This window comes from Sander lucioperca, chromosome 13 (genome assembly GCF_008315115.2).
Source record: "Sander lucioperca isolate FBNREF2018 chromosome 13, SLUC_FBN_1.2, whole genome shotgun sequence".
NCBI lineage: Eukaryota > Metazoa > Chordata > Actinopteri > Perciformes > Percidae > Sander > Sander lucioperca.
Window position 1 is genome coordinate 11,053,808 of NC_050185.1, and position 18,478 is coordinate 11,072,285.

At 40.0% G+C, this 18,478-nt stretch overlaps 1 protein-coding gene across 4 annotated transcripts in view; it reads right to left on the minus strand.

Annotated features, from left to right (window-relative positions):
* LOC116064749 (glutamate receptor 3) overlaps positions 1–18,478 on the minus strand; it is an 80,576-nt gene that overhangs the window by 25,043 nt on the left and 37,055 nt on the right. For all 4 annotated transcript variants that reach the window (XR_004899137.1, XM_036008628.1, XM_031319977.2 and 1 more), the window contains exons 5-10: positions 7,502–7,555; positions 7,081–7,242; positions 6,517–6,684; positions 5,931–6,035; positions 3,456–3,563; positions 1,297–1,503 (exon numbers count right to left, since the gene is read on the minus strand). Coding sequence is in view for 3 of the 4 variants with exons in the window: in XM_036008628.1 (XP_035864521.1) it covers positions 1,297–1,503; positions 3,456–3,563; positions 5,931–6,035; positions 6,517–6,684; positions 7,081–7,242; positions 7,502–7,555 (804 nt within the window). In the remaining variant the exon portion in view is untranslated. The remainder of the gene's footprint in view (positions 1–1,296; positions 1,504–3,455; positions 3,564–5,930; positions 6,036–6,516; positions 6,685–7,080; positions 7,243–7,501; positions 7,556–18,478) is intronic.

An 18,478-nucleotide genomic window follows, 5' to 3' on the forward strand; every position in this document is an offset into this window, starting at 1 on the left:
AAGTCAAACCAATAGCCATGACTATACAATAAGTCACACTGTCTTAAATTCAAATATACATGTACAGGCACTCAGCTTTAGAGTGAATTCATGGAGTAATGAGATTGGACACGGTGAAATGCGACAGCTTAGAATATACTGAATAGTAGATCTGTGATAATGCCTGTGAGAGGGATATCTGCCATTTCAAAATGAGTCACTCAGCATTTGTGTTGGCTAATGTCTTTTTCTTGATCCAAATCTCCTCCATGAGTCAAGCAGAGGGTTGGAAGTCAGAGGTGGAGGAGCTTATGTAAGCAGTCCATGAAATGTGAATCAGCCTGTTAAAGTCACCTCCATCAGATCCTCTGCAATCACCTGACAGGCTCGTCGATTAGTATCTCACTGCAGTGACAATTGTTTGCAGTGAGATGCTGGGTGGTATTGTAACTTAACATCAAAATATGGAAATATTTAACACAAAGGATTCATATCTTAGATAAAGTTAGAACGTGTCCCATTCTGGATGCAATAAATAAGGCAGAGGCCGCATCATGGCCATTTTACATCTCTTTCTGTCTAAGCTATCAATAATGGGAGGGCATCTATTGCATTAGAGCACTGTTTGCATGCAGATGTTTTTTAGATTCCAGTCTGCCGTGTAAGATTTTTTAACATTATTCATTCAGCAGCTGAGGTCTCATAAAAGATGCAAATTGTCTTGTTAAAGCCATTTCAAGTGTGAGTGAGCCACGAGATGCATGATAAAAAGACTAAGTGATGTAACAGTTGAAGAAGGCTTTCCAAAACCCACTCGGCCCACTTTGATTAAAGTATAACATATTTAAACATCTATGTTTTAAATTGGGTGTTTTTTCGCTTGGTTATCACTGTTTTGTTTTCATCAGGTGTAACATGCCTGTAAAAGGATGACAGCACAGGGGGATCATTTAACAAGGCTTCTTCACCAACTGCTGCTATCTTTACTGCTTTAAGACAACAGCTTTAATCCTGTCCTCTGTTGATTGTGACATGGAGTAATTCACTTGGCTGATGAGAAGGGCCAGTGAAATTGATAAAGTTTGATATTTTAAATGGTAATATTCACTATAATCTTACATTATATGGATTATTTGGACTAAAAATGGACTGAGTGACTTTTATAAAAACCTCTCTTACATTCAAATGTAGAGGATAATTCAAGACATTTACTATGCTTCACAATAATCTGAACAAATCAGAGGGTGAAGTAACAGGAAATTATACAAAAAAACAACAACAGTTAACCCCACCCCCCACAGGCGGACTGACACTTACCCCATAAACCAGTTCACCCACCATCCCGTTCCACGTCTTGGTCTCTGGATCTCTGGCGCCGTACTTCCCATCCGGGACTACTGACAGCTTATATCTTATCCCCACATGTTTAGCAATTTCAGAAGCTAAATCGACACAGTAGCCTTCATATCTGTCATTCCCATCCATCTGCATATAGTTTTTCTTGTACATCACATATGGCGCTTCCTGTTAATTAGACATAATTTTGAGTTCATTGTAAAGAAACACGCACATCCACAGTGGCTGGACCTCATGGGTCACACAAGGCCATGTTGGTACTGTAAGCATGCACACATGCAGGGGTGACAAGCAAACAGATGTGGGGAATATAAAAAGACAAACAGAGCCAAGGTTAAAAGAATCTACACAGCATCAGTTACAGGCATGTTATAGGGGGACTCAGACTACAAAAGCGGGCCGCTGCTGGAGTTAAGAGGCCGACTGGGCCAGGGGGAGAAGCGAAGCATCTAACACATATAAAGGAGGCAAAGCAGGATGTCAGGCCTCCCTCATGCGAACCTAATCCGCAATCTAAATCTGTGGAAATGGGTGATAGGCGGGGGGTTGCAAGTGCCTTGCATCAGTGTGGCACAAGGGGCAGGGACAAGCTGAATGGAGCACTTTTCCAGTTCATAAAGTAAACGTCAGTGACAGTAGAGCGATACATTATAAGATATAATTCATTCATCAAACAAATATTAAGCACAAAAACGTGTGAGCCACGTCAGAAGAGTAGTTGTATGACCACATAAAAGGTCATACTGATTCTTTTCATTCGTTACTATCATGACAATAAAATAATCTGCTTGTTGTCTCGATTATGTCGTTTGAATATTCCACATTACCTCTGTGCCTTGGATTTAAATAAAATATCACGTATTTCCTCCAAAATACAAAACATGTTTGCCATCAAACCTCTTTTCGATGAACTAATGTCACCTTGAGGATTTTCAGCAATGGTGATTTACTTTTTCATACGGCATGAACATGTTTTTTGACTACTAAAGGTCAGCTTTAGAGGAGAGTTACGTAATGCTTTCACAGTTTCACTCCTTTGTTGTTCGAACTAGTCCCTCTTTACTTTCTTTTCCAGCCTGCAGTCATGTACAATGTTACAAAAAACAAAATGAAAGAGTCACACCCTATAATAATAGGACGGCTTTTCATTAAATATGGCATTTCACTTTAAAGTTATGGAATGTAAGAAAAGCAACATGAAGTTAATGACATGACTGTGACGTATCTAAAATAACAGTTGTTCAATTTCAAAGTTATTCAAATCAAAGGCATGCCTGGCAGTGAGAAAATAATACAATGACACTACTCTTCTGTTTTCCCTTCCTCACTCACTTCCTCGCTATTGTTGTGTTTCCTGCCTGGTCATGAGGATAATGAGTTATTACACATTGAGATGAGAATGTATGACTATTACATTCTGAATTTGTCTAAGATGAAAACATAATAGGCAAAGTCAGAAGGAAGGAGAGGCCATGGTTTTAAATGTAAGATAAGGAGCACCTTATCTTACATTTAAAAATGGCTGATGATTACTAAGCTGTGATAACTGTCTGTAACTATTCTAACTAGCACTGTGTCTAACCCTGAGCCTGGCATACTGGGAGCACTGTTTTTTAGAGATACCTACGATAGATGTGTTAAAATTCAGTGCCAAAGTCAATTTGAACAAAGAGATAAACAGCCAAAGGTTGCAGCCTTTGGTTGTTTATGTCCTCCTTGTGTGCAGATCATTTCATGTCTCCAGTGAGACACATCTGATTTACCCAGGCGTCACTGACAGTTTACTTAATGAGAGGGAAACAGGTTTACTTACGTATGCACTGAATGTGAATACAATGGTGTCTATCTTTATAGGTATTATTATTACCAAAGCCGTTATTGTGATGTCACTACTACAACAGCCCACCGTAATATAAAAAAACCAAAATGCTTTGGCACCCACACGGATACAGTTGAAACACTCTTTGTGAATCGACTGTTTCAACATGTAGTGAGTGGATGGAAAGCAACTCAAAATAAAATAATTCTACCCTCCCAGGACAGATTGCAACAATGGACACCTTGACCTTGAGTGGCAGAAATCTTAAGGTGAAACACTTAAAACCTGCTTGAGAGTGTACCATAATAGTAGTGACCACAATTGTTCGGTTTTCCACAGAAGAGGACTCGTTGGTGACTTGCTGATCCATTATAAATACAAATTTTTCGTACTCATTCCAGTAGCCGATCTAAAAAAAATGACACAAAGGTTCACAGTTATTACAAGAAGCAGAAAGACATTTTTGTTTGTTTTTTAAAGTGGAGTCTCCCAAGTACAGTATGTGCGAGTTGGTCGGCTCTATCTCTACAGCCGGAGACTGACAGAGTGCTAGTTTTGCCTGATGTAAGATTTTATAAAAAGCGTGTAGTGGTGCTTCTCACTTCACCTGGGCTACACTTCAGCAGAGTAGGTGTAATCTATTCCTGGCTCAGCAAATGTTCTCTTACATAACAAGCAGCACCAATGGAGCACTCGAAGACTGATAACATTAATACCAGCAAAACAAACCTAATAGTCTAAATGTACCTTATCTAGCCAATGCGGTAGGTTGTTCTACTGTTCTATTAATAATACACATAGCACACATGCAACACAAAACAAACACTGGCCTGTGTCTACTGAACCTGAGATGATTCCAGTGGCTGCATTATGTTTATTTTTGTTACACTCTGATATATTCAGCCAAGAACAAGTCAACGTCTCCCACTTCTTGTAGCTATGATGCACAATACTCACTCTGTTGTCACTGCAGATTGTCTCACAGAGTTTAGATGTGCGGGCCACTGTGATGTGTGTTGCCTTGCGAGCTGAATTATATGGACAGTATGGGGGCACTTCCTTTTTGGTGCCAGCTTTTGTGGGGACCTTGTCAGAGTTCAGGGTCAGGGAGCTAGCCACACTACAGCACTGTGTGTGTGTGTGTGTGTGTGTGTGTGTGTGTCTTGGCCTGAAAAATCACAGCAGTGAGGGATCATGTGGGTGCAGTGAGACCCCCCCAGTATGTGGAGATACATCATTATAAAAGTCTAACTGAAATGATTTTTTTTGTTGTTGTCAAAAATCATTGTCAAAGTGATTTTCAAATGTATTGTTAATAGTTGTTTTTAAATATTGAATGCAGGAAAAACTTACAGACGTATAATAACTTATGGACAAACATCAGAAATGACCTTTGAGCCTCCAAGCCTCCGAGGAAGCAGGTCGATGCATGTGTTTGTGAACAGACTTACTCTGCTAACTTGAGCTTACAAGCTAATACGGGGATAGACAGTGTTTTGTTAGTGGTATTGAAGAAAAGGACCAAAACATTCAGCATCTAAACTAACAGACGATAACAAGTGTTATAGCTGTCAAGCTAAACAGCTAAATGACTTTTCTGAGTGAGTGCACTTCCTCCCTGTTTGTTTGCTAGCTCGGTTAGCAAGCCAAGGGGCAAAACAAGAATTTGTCCACGCTTGTAGACAAAATGGATGAAATGAAAGCAAATGTGTGCTGCGGCTCCCAGTTCTTAGCTCTTTTCTGTCTGTGTCTAACATTGATATGTATTCAAACATAGTGTAAAATAAAATGTTTTTATAGGCTACATGACCACAAATATACATTTCCTCCCTTTTGGATACTGATTTCCTCAAAAGAGGACAAAGTTGTCCCACTTAGCAGCTTCATTATGGTGAGGTTTAATTGACAGTTTTACTGTGATGGTGGTTTAGGGCCGTGTCAGAGGATTTTCCTTTGAGAAAAAAAACTTCAAAAACAGAACTTCAAAAAGTTACATTTAAATAAACACACATACATCATAATACAGTACACTTATATATACTTATAATCTTGCAAAGCAAGCCCACAAATTACACTTTGCTTGTTGTCTGCCTACGCTCCATAGGCATTTGTCTAATGTAATTTTGATTAATTGACAGTTCATTCAGGCATCAGCATGAACCCTTCAGACACCTGAGTGTACAGATGCAAAACTCGCTGGGCTGGAAGTGGTTTTAGTGTCAATTTATAAAGTTGGAAACACAATACAGCTCTTTAGGAAACACCAAAGTTCTTCTAAATTATCGTCTTTAATCTGTGTCTGTATAAGAGCGAGGGAATATATAGGCGCTGCAGTAGCAGAGTAATGCCTTACTTTGAAGCTACAACATGTAGTTTAAATAGCTGTTTGTAAATTTTTCTGAGTTTTGAGCCATGTCATCATCTAAACTAGCGCTCCCCAGAGATGTAGATTGGTCTAGCATCCATCTGTAGGGCTCGACTGATTCTCAGTGGATGTTTTCCAGATTCAATCTCAGAGGGGATATGAGCTCACATGATAGGGACTGGCAACTTCTGTCCAAATTATAACCAACCTTACTACTCGTGCACTGCCAACATCCCAAGAGAAAGTAAAATCCCGATCACAGAGCTACTTGGAACTTGTCTGTATTTGTAGAAGATTCAAAACATACAGCTCTGGCATCTACAGTATATCATAGGCTAATCCTGCTTAGAATATTTCATTACACATGAATTAAATCATGAAAGATGTTTCCGAGGCTGTGTGCTCACTTACCTTCCTGGGGCCTCCAGACTTCATCTCGTACACATCTATTGTGTAATTAGATCGTCGACCAAATGTGTCAAACTGGATGTTTCCTGTCATACCTTGTACTTGGACCTGCCAAGCACCAAACAAAGAATAATAACACACTCCTTACATACAGTAAGTGTGCAAACTCCAAATGTAAACATGCGACAAACGGTCTTGATATATGGCGTCCAAAGTTCTCTCCGGCGCCTTTTGGTTTCCCAGGTGTGTTGTCTGATAAATACGTATTTCCAATTGCATTGTGTTTTTATACTCCCACTCTATTGGAGAGGCAAATATTGTGGCAGGCAAATTTGGAGTGACAGTGGGGCTTGGTTTCATCAGATCAATGCGGAGGGGTAGCAAGTCTAGGAAAATTGTGCAAAAATAGTGGACGTGACAGATTTTTAAAGCAAGGGAAACATTGCTTTTACTATTTGCGAGGCAAAGAGATGAAGAGATTATATTTAAAAACTAATACTGTTCTTATATATATATATATATCCTGATATAAAGCAAGTAAATAAAAAGCAGAGCTGTTTACAGAGACAGTGAACTCCCTCGGTCCTACCATTTTGAGGGCTCTCTCTATGTCGATGCCTTGGCTCCAGGGCACAGCGGGGTTGGCAAGGCAGTCACCTGCACTCCCCCTGCGAGACACGTCCACTCGCTGGCGCCGAAGGTACCGGAAGGCCTCCGCAATCACGAGGATGGCATCGTGGGTCAGCGCTGATGTGTACTGAGACAAAGGCCACAAGAAACCCCAGTGATGCATCACTGACATCATTCAGGCAGACTGCACTGCTATCAAAGCAAGGTTATCATCTCTGCAGCAGTACTTGGTATGTGTACACAGAGAGCAGTGCTACTGATGTAAAAAGTAGAAAAAATCTAAGCCTCGCATTGTGATTGACATAAAAAATTGCGCGAGTATGAAAGACGCCTCTGTTCAAGGGCAAGCAGGTGACAAGTTATTTAAGCAACGTCTCACTGAAAAGATTCAGAATTAAGTATTTCCTCTGGTTTCAGCAGAGTTACTACCTTATAACTTGTAGGAAGAGGGGGGAGAGAAAAAGTGTCTTTGAAGATCTTAATAAAAATGTAACTGCAGCATCGGCAGCTTTGCCTCACTGACCTTCAGTGGAGTGTTTTTGGCTTCTGGAAATTCTCTTTCATCCAGGCGCTCCCAGCGCTGGAGGAACTGCTGGACAATGGGGCTGTCTGGGTTGATGATCTGGAAGCCTGTGATGTTGGCTCCACCAGAAAAGACCCTGTCCAGGCTCATGTTGGAAAAACCCTGAGAGCAAAGAGCACAAGTTGGCTGGTAGTGGAACGAGAGATCATTAGCAGCAAAGTCAAAACTGCTTTAGCTTGCCCATCATCCGCTTATTACTTAGTTCTGTTTAACTACTGCACTCAATTATCAGTCTATCATAACTACATATTAGGGAGTTTGACTATACTACAGAGTGTTGCATTTCTTAGCGCTGCATTACATCACACTGAGCAGTGTTGTTCTGGGCTTTGTTGGATTGTTTCATGTTGTGAGCTCTCACCAGGTTGGCAAGGATATAATGGTATCCTCTGCTGTTTTTTCCCGAGGTCACCACCTACAAGTCGCAGGAGGAGACACACAGTGAGTCACATTCACATCTTATAACACAGAGAACATTTAGAGGGCTAAGATTCAGCGCTGACAAAGACCTTTAATAGTAGTTGGTAAAAAGAAAGGAATTAAAAGAAGACATTTTAAAATGACATTTGCTAAGGCGAGAGGGAGCGTGTGAGCACATTTGTACATTTGTGTGTGTTTGTATGAGACACACAGAGAGGAAAGAAAATGTGATGACAGCACTTGTTTCTTTCCATTAACTTCAACATCTAAAATAAGGTCAAGGCTCTGGCAAACCTTCCTCTCTCTCTCTCTCTCTCTCTCTCTCTCTCTGCAGCTGCCTCTGCCTGCTCCACCCGTCTCAGTTGCACACTAGACTTAATTAAACCCAAAACGTTGTACAGCACCTGTCTAAGCGAGCAGACACAGAGAGCTGCACTCGCTGATTTCTTTCAACTTCTTCACTAGCCAAACCTCTCTGTCTCACACTCTTCTGCACGCATTGTCTTTCTCTATCCATATCTCCCTCGATTCTGATTCTCCATCACAGTACAGAGTACGAAGCTTCAAAAAGATACTGTGGGGGTGGATAGTTGCTTTTTTTTTCTCTGTGTCTTTTCACTTTCTACACTCCCACACAGTTTTGATACAAGTGTACTCAGGCACTGAAATCAGCTAAATGTTGAATGTCCAGAGTGATAGTGATATCATGTTGGAGAGTTTTTTTTAGAGGACCTGAATACAAATGAGAATTTTTTAGGGCTGTCAAACGATTCATTTTTTCTTAATTGCAATTAATCGCTGAATTTCTATAGTTAATCACGATTAATCGCATGTTTTATCACATGATTAAAATTCTATTATTTTGCATTTCAGAACTGTTTTGAAGTACATATTAACAATGGAAACTTTATGAACTTGACTTTAAGATTTGTATTTGTTTATTATTTATTTATTTACTGTAAACAAAAGAAAAATGTGTGTCACTATTGAACAATTCCTCCAAGTACCTAACTAAAAAACTAAAAATCCCTATCCTTACACCACAACAATTAACTGAGATGTAACACTAACACTTGATAAACTTGACAAACAAAATGGTCCAAAAACCGGATGCCACAGCAGGACATTTGTCGGCAACTAGCACTCTCCAAATAGGGCTTTGCCTGAGCCCGCTAGCATCAACCTGAGTCACGTTAACTGTACTACTATGCTTAGCTCGTAGGTGGTAGCTCAAGCTTGACGTGCTTCGGTGATATTTTAATTCGGCTTTACACAATGTGCATATGGCTTTCGACTTGTCTACTGAGCCGTCCGGGAGTTTTTGAAAATAAAAAGTGCCATTCAAAATTGTGTTGCTGCTGTCTTTCTCCATCATGCCTGCAGCAGTAGGATGTGTTACGAGGAAGTATGGCAGCTTGATGATAAGTAAAGGTGCGGCAAAGGGTCAAAATAGTAGCCTAGCCCCAAGAGGCCGTAGATTCTAGTGATTTTAGAACAGCTAAGGGGCGTTGTTAGACACGACGCGAAGCCGAGTGAAGTGTAAAATAAATTAATAAATGGCGGCATGCGATTAAAAACAATGTACGCGTTATGCTCGGCTTACAACAGCACTAAAACAAGGACATGCATCTCTGTGGTATGTTTCTAGGGCTATTTCCAAATTTTTCTTTTAGGCCTGGCGTACAACGCTTTAATAATTATCCAGTTTCTTATTCAGTGCATGCAGTCTCACACCTGTGCTTTCATTCACACCTGTGCACTTTAAACTCCTCTGCTTACTCCTGCCTTAATGTATCGTAATTGTCTCTAGAGAGGGAATGTCCTTGATGCTCCAAGGTTGGCCCTCCGACCGGCTTAAACACTCTGACAAATTTCCACAATAAATCCAATTACCTTTCTTGGAAATGCAAAATGATTTCATTGTGTTCGACATTTTGCACCTCCTACCGCCGACTCTGAAGGCCCTACACATCCTGCGTTTTCATCATACATTCTTGGAAGCTTTTCTGCTTATTGTCTTCCAAATTGTCTTGAAAAGCTTTTCATTTTCTATTCATCTGTGTGAGAGGGAGCCGCAGTGACCCAAGTGTAGCAACACAGCGAGCGCTTAATGAAGCTGCAGCGCCTAGAGTGACTGGCTACAACCTCATGTTTGTCACCAGCACACTCAGGCACAAAGCACAAGACTTCACACTTCTATATGAGCATCCAAAACTGACAACTCAACAGACTGACTGAAACTGCATTTAGCTGTTCAAAAATAATCAACTGTAAACATTTATTGCTTCCTGTAGCTACGAGCACACAAAAACCAATAAGACAGCTTAGCGTTAAATGCTACCAGGTCCTGCAGCCATGATTCAAATATTTACTGTAATTAATGTGATGGTGTGATGTAAAGCAAACATATTTCAGCATCCAAATGGTCATATTGCCTCATTCACTGTTAGTTGTATACTTATATTTTATATCTTCTCGTTGATAGAGTTACCACTTGGCTTTTTTTGTCAAGTATTTCTTTTCAAGACAACCTGAAGTGTTTTGACTTGAAAAAATGAAATTCCCCTGACAGTAGTCAATGGGTTGGCAGCAAGCAAGAATACTGACAACTATTCTATAGTCGGGATATATGGTTGGTTTGTATTGACACAATCAATCAGTGAGCCAACACCAAACTACAAACTGTACAAGCTCAGATTGACATGCATACAGTACTGTACATTGTAGTGTAGCTACAGTACATAGTGAGAACACTTAATGATTAAATGAGAGTGGAATAAATACATTCTACCTCTCTAAATGAGAAGGAACCTGCAGCACTGATTGTACTGACTGGCTCCTACATTTTTAATGCTCATTGAATGGAAAGGACAGTTTAAGTGCCATGCCCTGTCCACTTTTTTCTACAGTTAATGTTCTCATCTGACACCAGTCCAAAGTGGATCTTTGATGAGTCCAAGAAGGCTGAATCATATACAGTATCTCCCAAAATGTTGTTGGTTTTTGGTTTTTGATAGGTAATCAGTGTGCCCAAAAAATGTCATGTCCATTTGACTGATATTTTCAACTTAAAGGTACCCTGTGGAGTGATTGACCACTAGCAGCGCTATGGAGCAATGTTTTTAAGAATGAGTTTTTAACATACATTCATGCACATGACGTGACACACATTCCTGCATGCTCATCCGCTGATCGACAATTGGTGCCGATAATGTACCAAGAAACATAGCAATGAGCCAGCTAAGGTAAGAAAGAAGACTGCAAGCTAGCAAACACGGATGTAAACAATTCAGGTTTTAAAATATGCAAAGAATTTGGCTTTGCAAATGTTTTATGAGGAAGAAAATACAGTACATTAAGGAGTTAACAAAGTATACCTTTGTTAACCCTTAAGGACATACAACACTCCACAGATCATATTGAAAAGTAATTATGTTATGCTAAGCTAACTGGCTGCTGGCTGAAGCTTCATATTTAACAGGCAGATATCAGAGTGGTATTGATCTTCTCATCTAACGGGCAAAATGTCAAACTTGTGTAACCTGACGCGTCAGATGGTTTATTACACAGAATAAATAGTCCTAAAACTCTGCAGTTAAAAATAATGCACATCATCTTCCAACTCTCACTAGCACAATACAATCAATCAAATCAATCTCAATTATCTTTATTTGTCCATCCTCAGGGCTCCTCGTGCCTGCCTGTCTGGACGGGCGGGTCTGTGCTGTGCCGTTTGAAGCAGGCCTGAGCCGGGCCCGAGCTGCGGGGCGATCAGCCTAAATATTCCTTGGGGAATGGACTCTAATTAAGCAGACTGGAGCCACAGTCCTTTGCAGAGCTGGATGTCTGCCCAAGTGCCTTCTAGAGGATTTGACTTTCTTCCCACTGATGGATGCTTCTCTTTGTTACAGTGATATGTCATCTGTCTTCTTTAGAACTGGAACGGGCACCCTAAGGTTGATGACTGCCCCTTTTCACCAGTCGACAAATTATTGTTAAGCTACTTGAAATAGGGCATAATGTGAGGAGGGATTTAACTGTCAAAGACGTGTATTAAAGAAAGACAATACAGTGCCTGACAAAAGTCTTGTCGCTTATCTAAGTTGTAGGAACAACAAATAATAACTTGACTTGTAGTTGATCAATTGGAATCAGAAATGGCTTATATGAAAGGCAAAGGCTTCTGGATTATGCTTATTATACCAAAATAAAGTTTTGTATCATTCATTGAGTTTTATCATTGAATTAGGACAGAAAGGTCAGATTTGGCTTGGACAAAAGTCTTGTCGTGTCTTTATATGATTCAACCAATCATAGATTAGAGTTTCACCTGTGACAAATACTGTAATTAACACATTCCTGGGTGTGTATAAAAAGAACTCCAGCACACCAGACCTTCATGTGAGGTGCAACCTGACCTCTCATAACATGCCAAAGATTCAACCACAGACCAAAGTGCTGATCATCAAGAGCCTGAAGACCAAGTCTGCTGCTGAGGTGGCAGACATCTTCAATGTATCCAAACGTCAAGTGGAAAGGATAAGAAAAAGATTTGAAGAAACTGGTGAAGTTCATGACAAGTCCAGGTCAGGCAGACCCCGTAAGACAACTGTTCAAGAGGACCGTTTGTTGCTTCGACAGTCCAGGGCCAGCCCTTTTTCTGGGCTGGCCACCAGAAACCCCTGTATCTATAACAACAGTTTGTCGAATTCTCTCACGCAGTGGTCTCCATGGCCGAATTAGTGCTCACAAACCAGCATTAAACAGAAGACAACTAAAAAAGTGTGTTGCATTTGCAAAGGCCCACAGCTTGGTGAAAGGATGGACAGTGGAAAAGTGGCAGAAGGTTGATTTTTCTGATGAATCATCCATTGAACTGCATCCCAATTGCTGCAAATACTGCAGAAGACCTTTTGGAACCCGCATGGACCCAAGATTCACCCAGAAAACAGTCAAGTTTGGTGGAGGAAAAATCATGGTTTGGGGTTACATGCAGTATGGGGGTGTGCGAGAGATCTGCAGAGTGGATGGCAACATCAACAGCCTGAAGTATCAACAAATTATTGCTGCCCATTACATTCCAAACCACAAGAGAGGGCAAATTCTTCAGCAGGATGGCGCTCCTTGTCATACTTCAGCCTCCACATCAAAGTTCCTGAAAGCGAAGAAGGTCAAGGTGCTCCAGGATTGGCCAGCCCAGTCACCAGACATGAACATTATTGAGCATGTCTGGGGTAAGATAAAGGAGGAGGCTTGGAAGATGAAACCAACGAATCTTGATGAACTCTGGGAGTCCTGCAAGACTGCTTTCTTTGCTATTCCAGATGACTTCATCAATACGTTATTTGAGTCATTGCCGAGACGTATGGATGTAGTCCTCCAAGCTCATTTTCTTTTTCCCAAGGCACCATGACTTTACGTATGCTCTGATGTTATTGTAGCATGTTTGTGTATTCACAATAAAGTATAATTTCTACCGTACATTACTGTATTTTTGTATGCGACAAGACTTTTGTCCAAGCCAAGTCTGACCTTTCTGTCCTAATTCAATGATAAAACTCAGTGAATGATACAAAACTTTATTTTGGTATAATAAGCATAATCCAGAAGCCTTTGCCTTTCATATAAGCCATTTCTGATTCCAATTGATCAACTACAAGTCAAGTTATTATTTGTTGTTCCTACAACTTAGATAAGCGACAAGACTTTTGTCAGGCACTGTATAGCAGATGAAGGACATGGCTGTGTATCAGTTAAACATTGCTCCAAATGCTTTATTCTTCACCAGTCCTTACCACAAAGCTAAATCTTTGAATAAATTGTGCCTTGTTATGAAACTACTGTTTAGCACATTATACACAATATATGTATTTTAGAGGTATTTTGATGAAACCTTGAAAATGTTGAATGTCCTTGCTCCTTGACTTTTTTAGCTCTAGGCATTAATATTTAAATTATTATTACATGTAAAAACATTACATCATTATTATTTTTTGATTCGATATAATACAAGCGCTTAAACTATAATTTTTTCATGGGTCTGTGATGGTTCTTCTGCTTTCAGCAGCCATCAGCTACACACGTTTGAACACGTCTCACTGAATGCCAATTTCAACAAAATACAAAATGTGTATGAAGTTGTAATGTCCTTACTATCCTTGTTGCAGTTGTGCACTTGCCAACTCTGCTGCTTACGCGTGTTTGATGTTGTTTTTCATTTTTGGTTGCTTTTAACACAGACTTCTCTAGAGACTGCTTTGGATGCCTGGGCTTACAAAGAAGAAAAATGTCCTATTTTACAGTCAATGTTTTTGTTTTTTTTCAGTAGCCACGTTTTCCTGTTTATAATGGATGTAAAGGAAAAGGAAATGAAGGTCTACGCACACAAAATTGTCTTGTTGTTGTTGTTGTGGTTTATTTGCAGGAAATTATAGTCCATGCTGTTTTTTCACATTTTTATTTGTAGTTCAGGTTGAGGTTTCATATATGTCTATGGTTAACTAGCAAGGAAAGCTCAGAAAACAAAGGAAACAAGGACAATTCCAGGGACAACTTAATGTGAAGGCTCCTCTCTTATAATGTTTGTATGGTCCCTAATATGAATATTATACATTTTCCATTATTTTATAGAATATATTTTACTACTCACTAGTTCACTCCATACTAATTGTGTCTTGTATACTTCTTCCTTTAAAATTATTAAACATACTCTCATACTCTGTGGAATTTTCATTTTAACGATTCCTTACATTCAAGTTTCTCACCGAAATTCAGTTCTGGTATTTTCAAAGCCTTGCTAACACACTGAATGCATTTCCTACCTCCTAAAACATTAGCAAAACCTTTTGAGTGTTTTGAAAACTGCATAGTTTGTATCATTTACTTCATCTCCTCTTTCAATGATGCATTGCTAACCTTAAAGGCACATTCCCACGCTCTGCACTCTGCACAAAAGTCGATCACATCACCCCCTTGTACTGTACTCACAATGTCATGCTAATGCTGGTGGAACATGAAATACAACCTATACAATGACCTCCTATGCAAAACACATTGTTCTACAGTGGTACTAGTGGCCCATACTGAACTGGTTAGCTTTTAATAAGCTACAAGGTACAATTTGGTTTGAGCAATTTTTTAAACCACATTGTTACAAGCACATATTGAGCATTCAGCATTCTGTCTCTGAACCGACTCAGCATTAGAGCCTGCGGTAAGCCTACTCTTGTAAGTAAGTCGACCATTTTGGTCCAGACTCTCAACAACAATTGGATGCATTGCAATGACATTTTGTACAGACATTCACGGTTCTCAGGGAATAAATCCTTATGACTTTGGTGATCCCCTGACTTTTCTCTGACCTCTAGCACTACCACGAGGTTTACATTTGTGTTTTTAAGTGAAATGTCTAAAAAAAGTATTGCATGGAGTGCAGTGAACTTTTGTATAGACTTTAAGGCCCATGAAGGACAATTTCTAATGACTGTTGTTCCATGTTCATGCAGCACCATCAGTAGGTCAACATTTTTAATTGTTTGTTTGTTTTTTTATGACCAAATTACTGCAAAACTAATGACACTCCCATCAGCCTCCATTGCACTTTGTGTTTATTGCTAATTAGCAAATGTTAGCTAACAAGCTAAACTAGGATGGTGAACATGGTAATTTAGAAAATATTACCTGACAACCTTAGCACGTGAGCATGTTAGCATGCTGATGCTAGAATTAAGCTCAAAACACAACTGTACCTAAGTAGTAGCCTCAAACAGCTATTGGCATGGCTGTAGACTCTTGTTTAAATAAACTGTATATTTGGGAATAGACAACCATGTAAAAAATAAAAATCACCACTTAAGAGAACATATTAATGCTACAGACACCATTTGTTATGTCACAGCCTTTAAAACAAATGTCCATGCTAAGCAACATACAAAACTACAATTCAAATACAGGATTAAACAGCATCCACACAGATGTAATCTCATCCCTAACACACATCTTGCTTTACTATCCTACTCACTGGGTGTGGAATTCCAGTGCCACTCTGGGTGTTCAGCACTTCTCCTATTTCCCTCCACAGTATTAGACAGGGAGACTCACACTACATGGCTCAATTCCCACAAGCTCTCTTTTTTCTCTCTCGGACTCTTTCAATGTCTGTCCACTGTGCAGGAGGAGGCTGGAGGTGACTAGTCCTCTGGCAGCTATTATAAATCCACTGTGCTTCTATTATTGATGAGAAGCCTTAAAGGTGTTTATCGCTCCGTCTTTACTTTAGTTTAGGGATGAGAAGACTGATACTTTAAAAGGCGGTGAAAGAGCCAGCAGGGGAGCAAAAAAACAAACAAAAACACAGCACATTTATCAACCCTGTTACAAGTGAAACTACCCTGACAAAAGTAATTAGCACAAAATGAATGATTTCTGCATATGCATTCATTTATAATGCACCGGGTAAAGATAATAGCGTAAAGGCAGGTATAAAAAGAACTACATTTTATTAACTATAGTGTTTATGAGGTCAAATCCTAAACACTGGTAAAAAAAATAAATCCTGTCCAGAATAGTTGCTTCCGGATGCCTGTGTGATCTCAGTTGTGTTTGCTCACTCCTGCCTTTGTGAGAGATCTTCCCTCAGGCTAGGAGGGTAGGCTATTTTTAGTAGGCTCATTGTTGTTGCTGTTATGGGACAGTGTGTCCTACTTACACTGGGAGCTGATATGACATTAAAGCAAGTGTTGATGTCACAGCTCTTATAAGGAATCGTCGAGAGAGAGAGAGAGAGAGAGAGAGAGAGAGAGAGAGAGAGAGAGAGAGAGAGAGAGAGAGAGAGAGAGAGAGAGACGCAGGCGTGTCTTGCTGTTCTTAAGCATCTGGACACTTGTCTGACAGATGCTGCCTACAATGCCACCACTTGCATTAATCTGCCATAGTAAAGAGATTATGATCGGATCGGCCATACGTGACACCAAGTGACCGCCATTACAGCAGGGGTTGTAGCTAATTCCGTGGTCTGTCCCGGGACCATGGTCTCTGGCAGGGACCAGTGGTCACTGCCACTAGGGGCGCTAAAGACACTGGTTGCGACCAGCTCCTCAGTGGTCTGCCCTGTGGTCCCTGTGGCAGGGACCAGTGGTCACAACCACTAGGGGCGCTAAAGACACTGGTCGCGACCAGCTCCTCACTGGTCTTCCCTGTGGTCCCTGTGGTCTGTGAAGCGGCTTTAGTATTTTCTCTCCTTTCCTGTCGTTTTGGCAGCACTGTTAGCTGGATAAATGTCAGAGATCATAATCTTTTGTCTATAAAATACACTATATCAGATATATTAATATTTATTATTGTTATTATTATTGATTATGAAGATCCGTGTGGTCAGGACCAGTTGGTCTCTGGCACGGACCAACTGGTCTCTGGCACAGACCAGTGGTCACAACCACTAGGGGCGCTAAAGACACTGGTCGCGACCAGCTCCTCACTGGTCTGCCCTGTGGTCCCTGTGGTCTGTGAAGCGGCTTTAGTATTTTCTCTCCTTTCCTGTCGTTTTGGCAGCACTGTTAGCTGGATAAATGTCAGAGATCATAATCTTTTGTCTATAAAATACACTATATCAGATATATTATGATTATAATTGTTATTATTATTGATTATGAAGATCTGTGTGGTCAGGACCAGCTGGTCTCTGGCACGGACCAGCTGGTCTCTGGCACGGACCAGTGGTCACAACCACTAGGGGCGCTAAAGACACTGGTCGCGACCAGTGGCACAGCGGTCATGACCAGCTTCTTACTGGCACAAAGGGCAGTAAAACTGGTCCTGACCACCTCCTCTGTGATCTGTTCTGTTGTTTGGACCAGTTGAGAGATCTGTGGAGTGTTTGTTTGTATTTATTTTTAATACAACTTTTCACGTTTCTCACTGTGTTAGCAGAATCGCCTAATGTGAGAAGCCATAATCGTTTGTCTATCCAATGTAATTGATCACTATTCAAATCATAATAACAATGATTAAATTATTATTATTAGTCGTAGTTTTATTAGTAGTACTATCGACTATGCAGGTCCGTGTCTTCCTGACTGGTTTAACTTTACCAATGTGTTGCATTTTAAAAGCTTGTCACATTACCCTTTGTATCAAATCATGATCTAGAAACTAATGTCAAATAAATGTAGTGGAGGAAATAATGTAGAGTTGAGTGACAAAGCAACATCAAATGAAATACAAAAATGTAAAAGTTTAATTGAAAATTCAACTTAAGTAGCCTAACAAAAGTAACAGTCGAATCATCTTGATTGATCCAGCACCTGATCACTCGATGATTGTTGTTTTAAAATGCAACACATTGGTAAAGTTTAAACCAGTCAGGAAAACACGGACCTGCATAGTCGATAGTACTACTCATACACTAATAATAGTAATTTAATCATTGTTATTATGATTTATATTAATAGTAATGATCAATAATATTTGACAGACAAAAGATAATGATTTTTTTTAATTATTTTTACATTTATTCAGCACAGTGTTGCCAACACAATGAGAAAGGGGAGAAGGTGTATTAAATGTACAATAACTACTCCAAAGACCACTCAGTAACTGGTCAAGACAACAGGCAGATGACAAGGACCACAAGACAGACCAGTGTCTTTTTCGCTCCTAGTGGTAGTGACCATTGGTCCGTGCCAGGTAGGAGCTTGTCGCGAGGAGCTGGTCAGGACTGTGAGGCAGGTCACAAACACACTGACCTGCATAACCGATAGTACCACTCATACAACTACGACTAATAATAAGAATTTAATCATTGTTATTATGATTTCTATTAACAATAGTGATCAATAACATTGGATAGACAAACGATTATGGCTTCTCACATTAGGCGATTCTGCTAACACAGTGAGAAACGTGAAAAGTTGTATTAAAA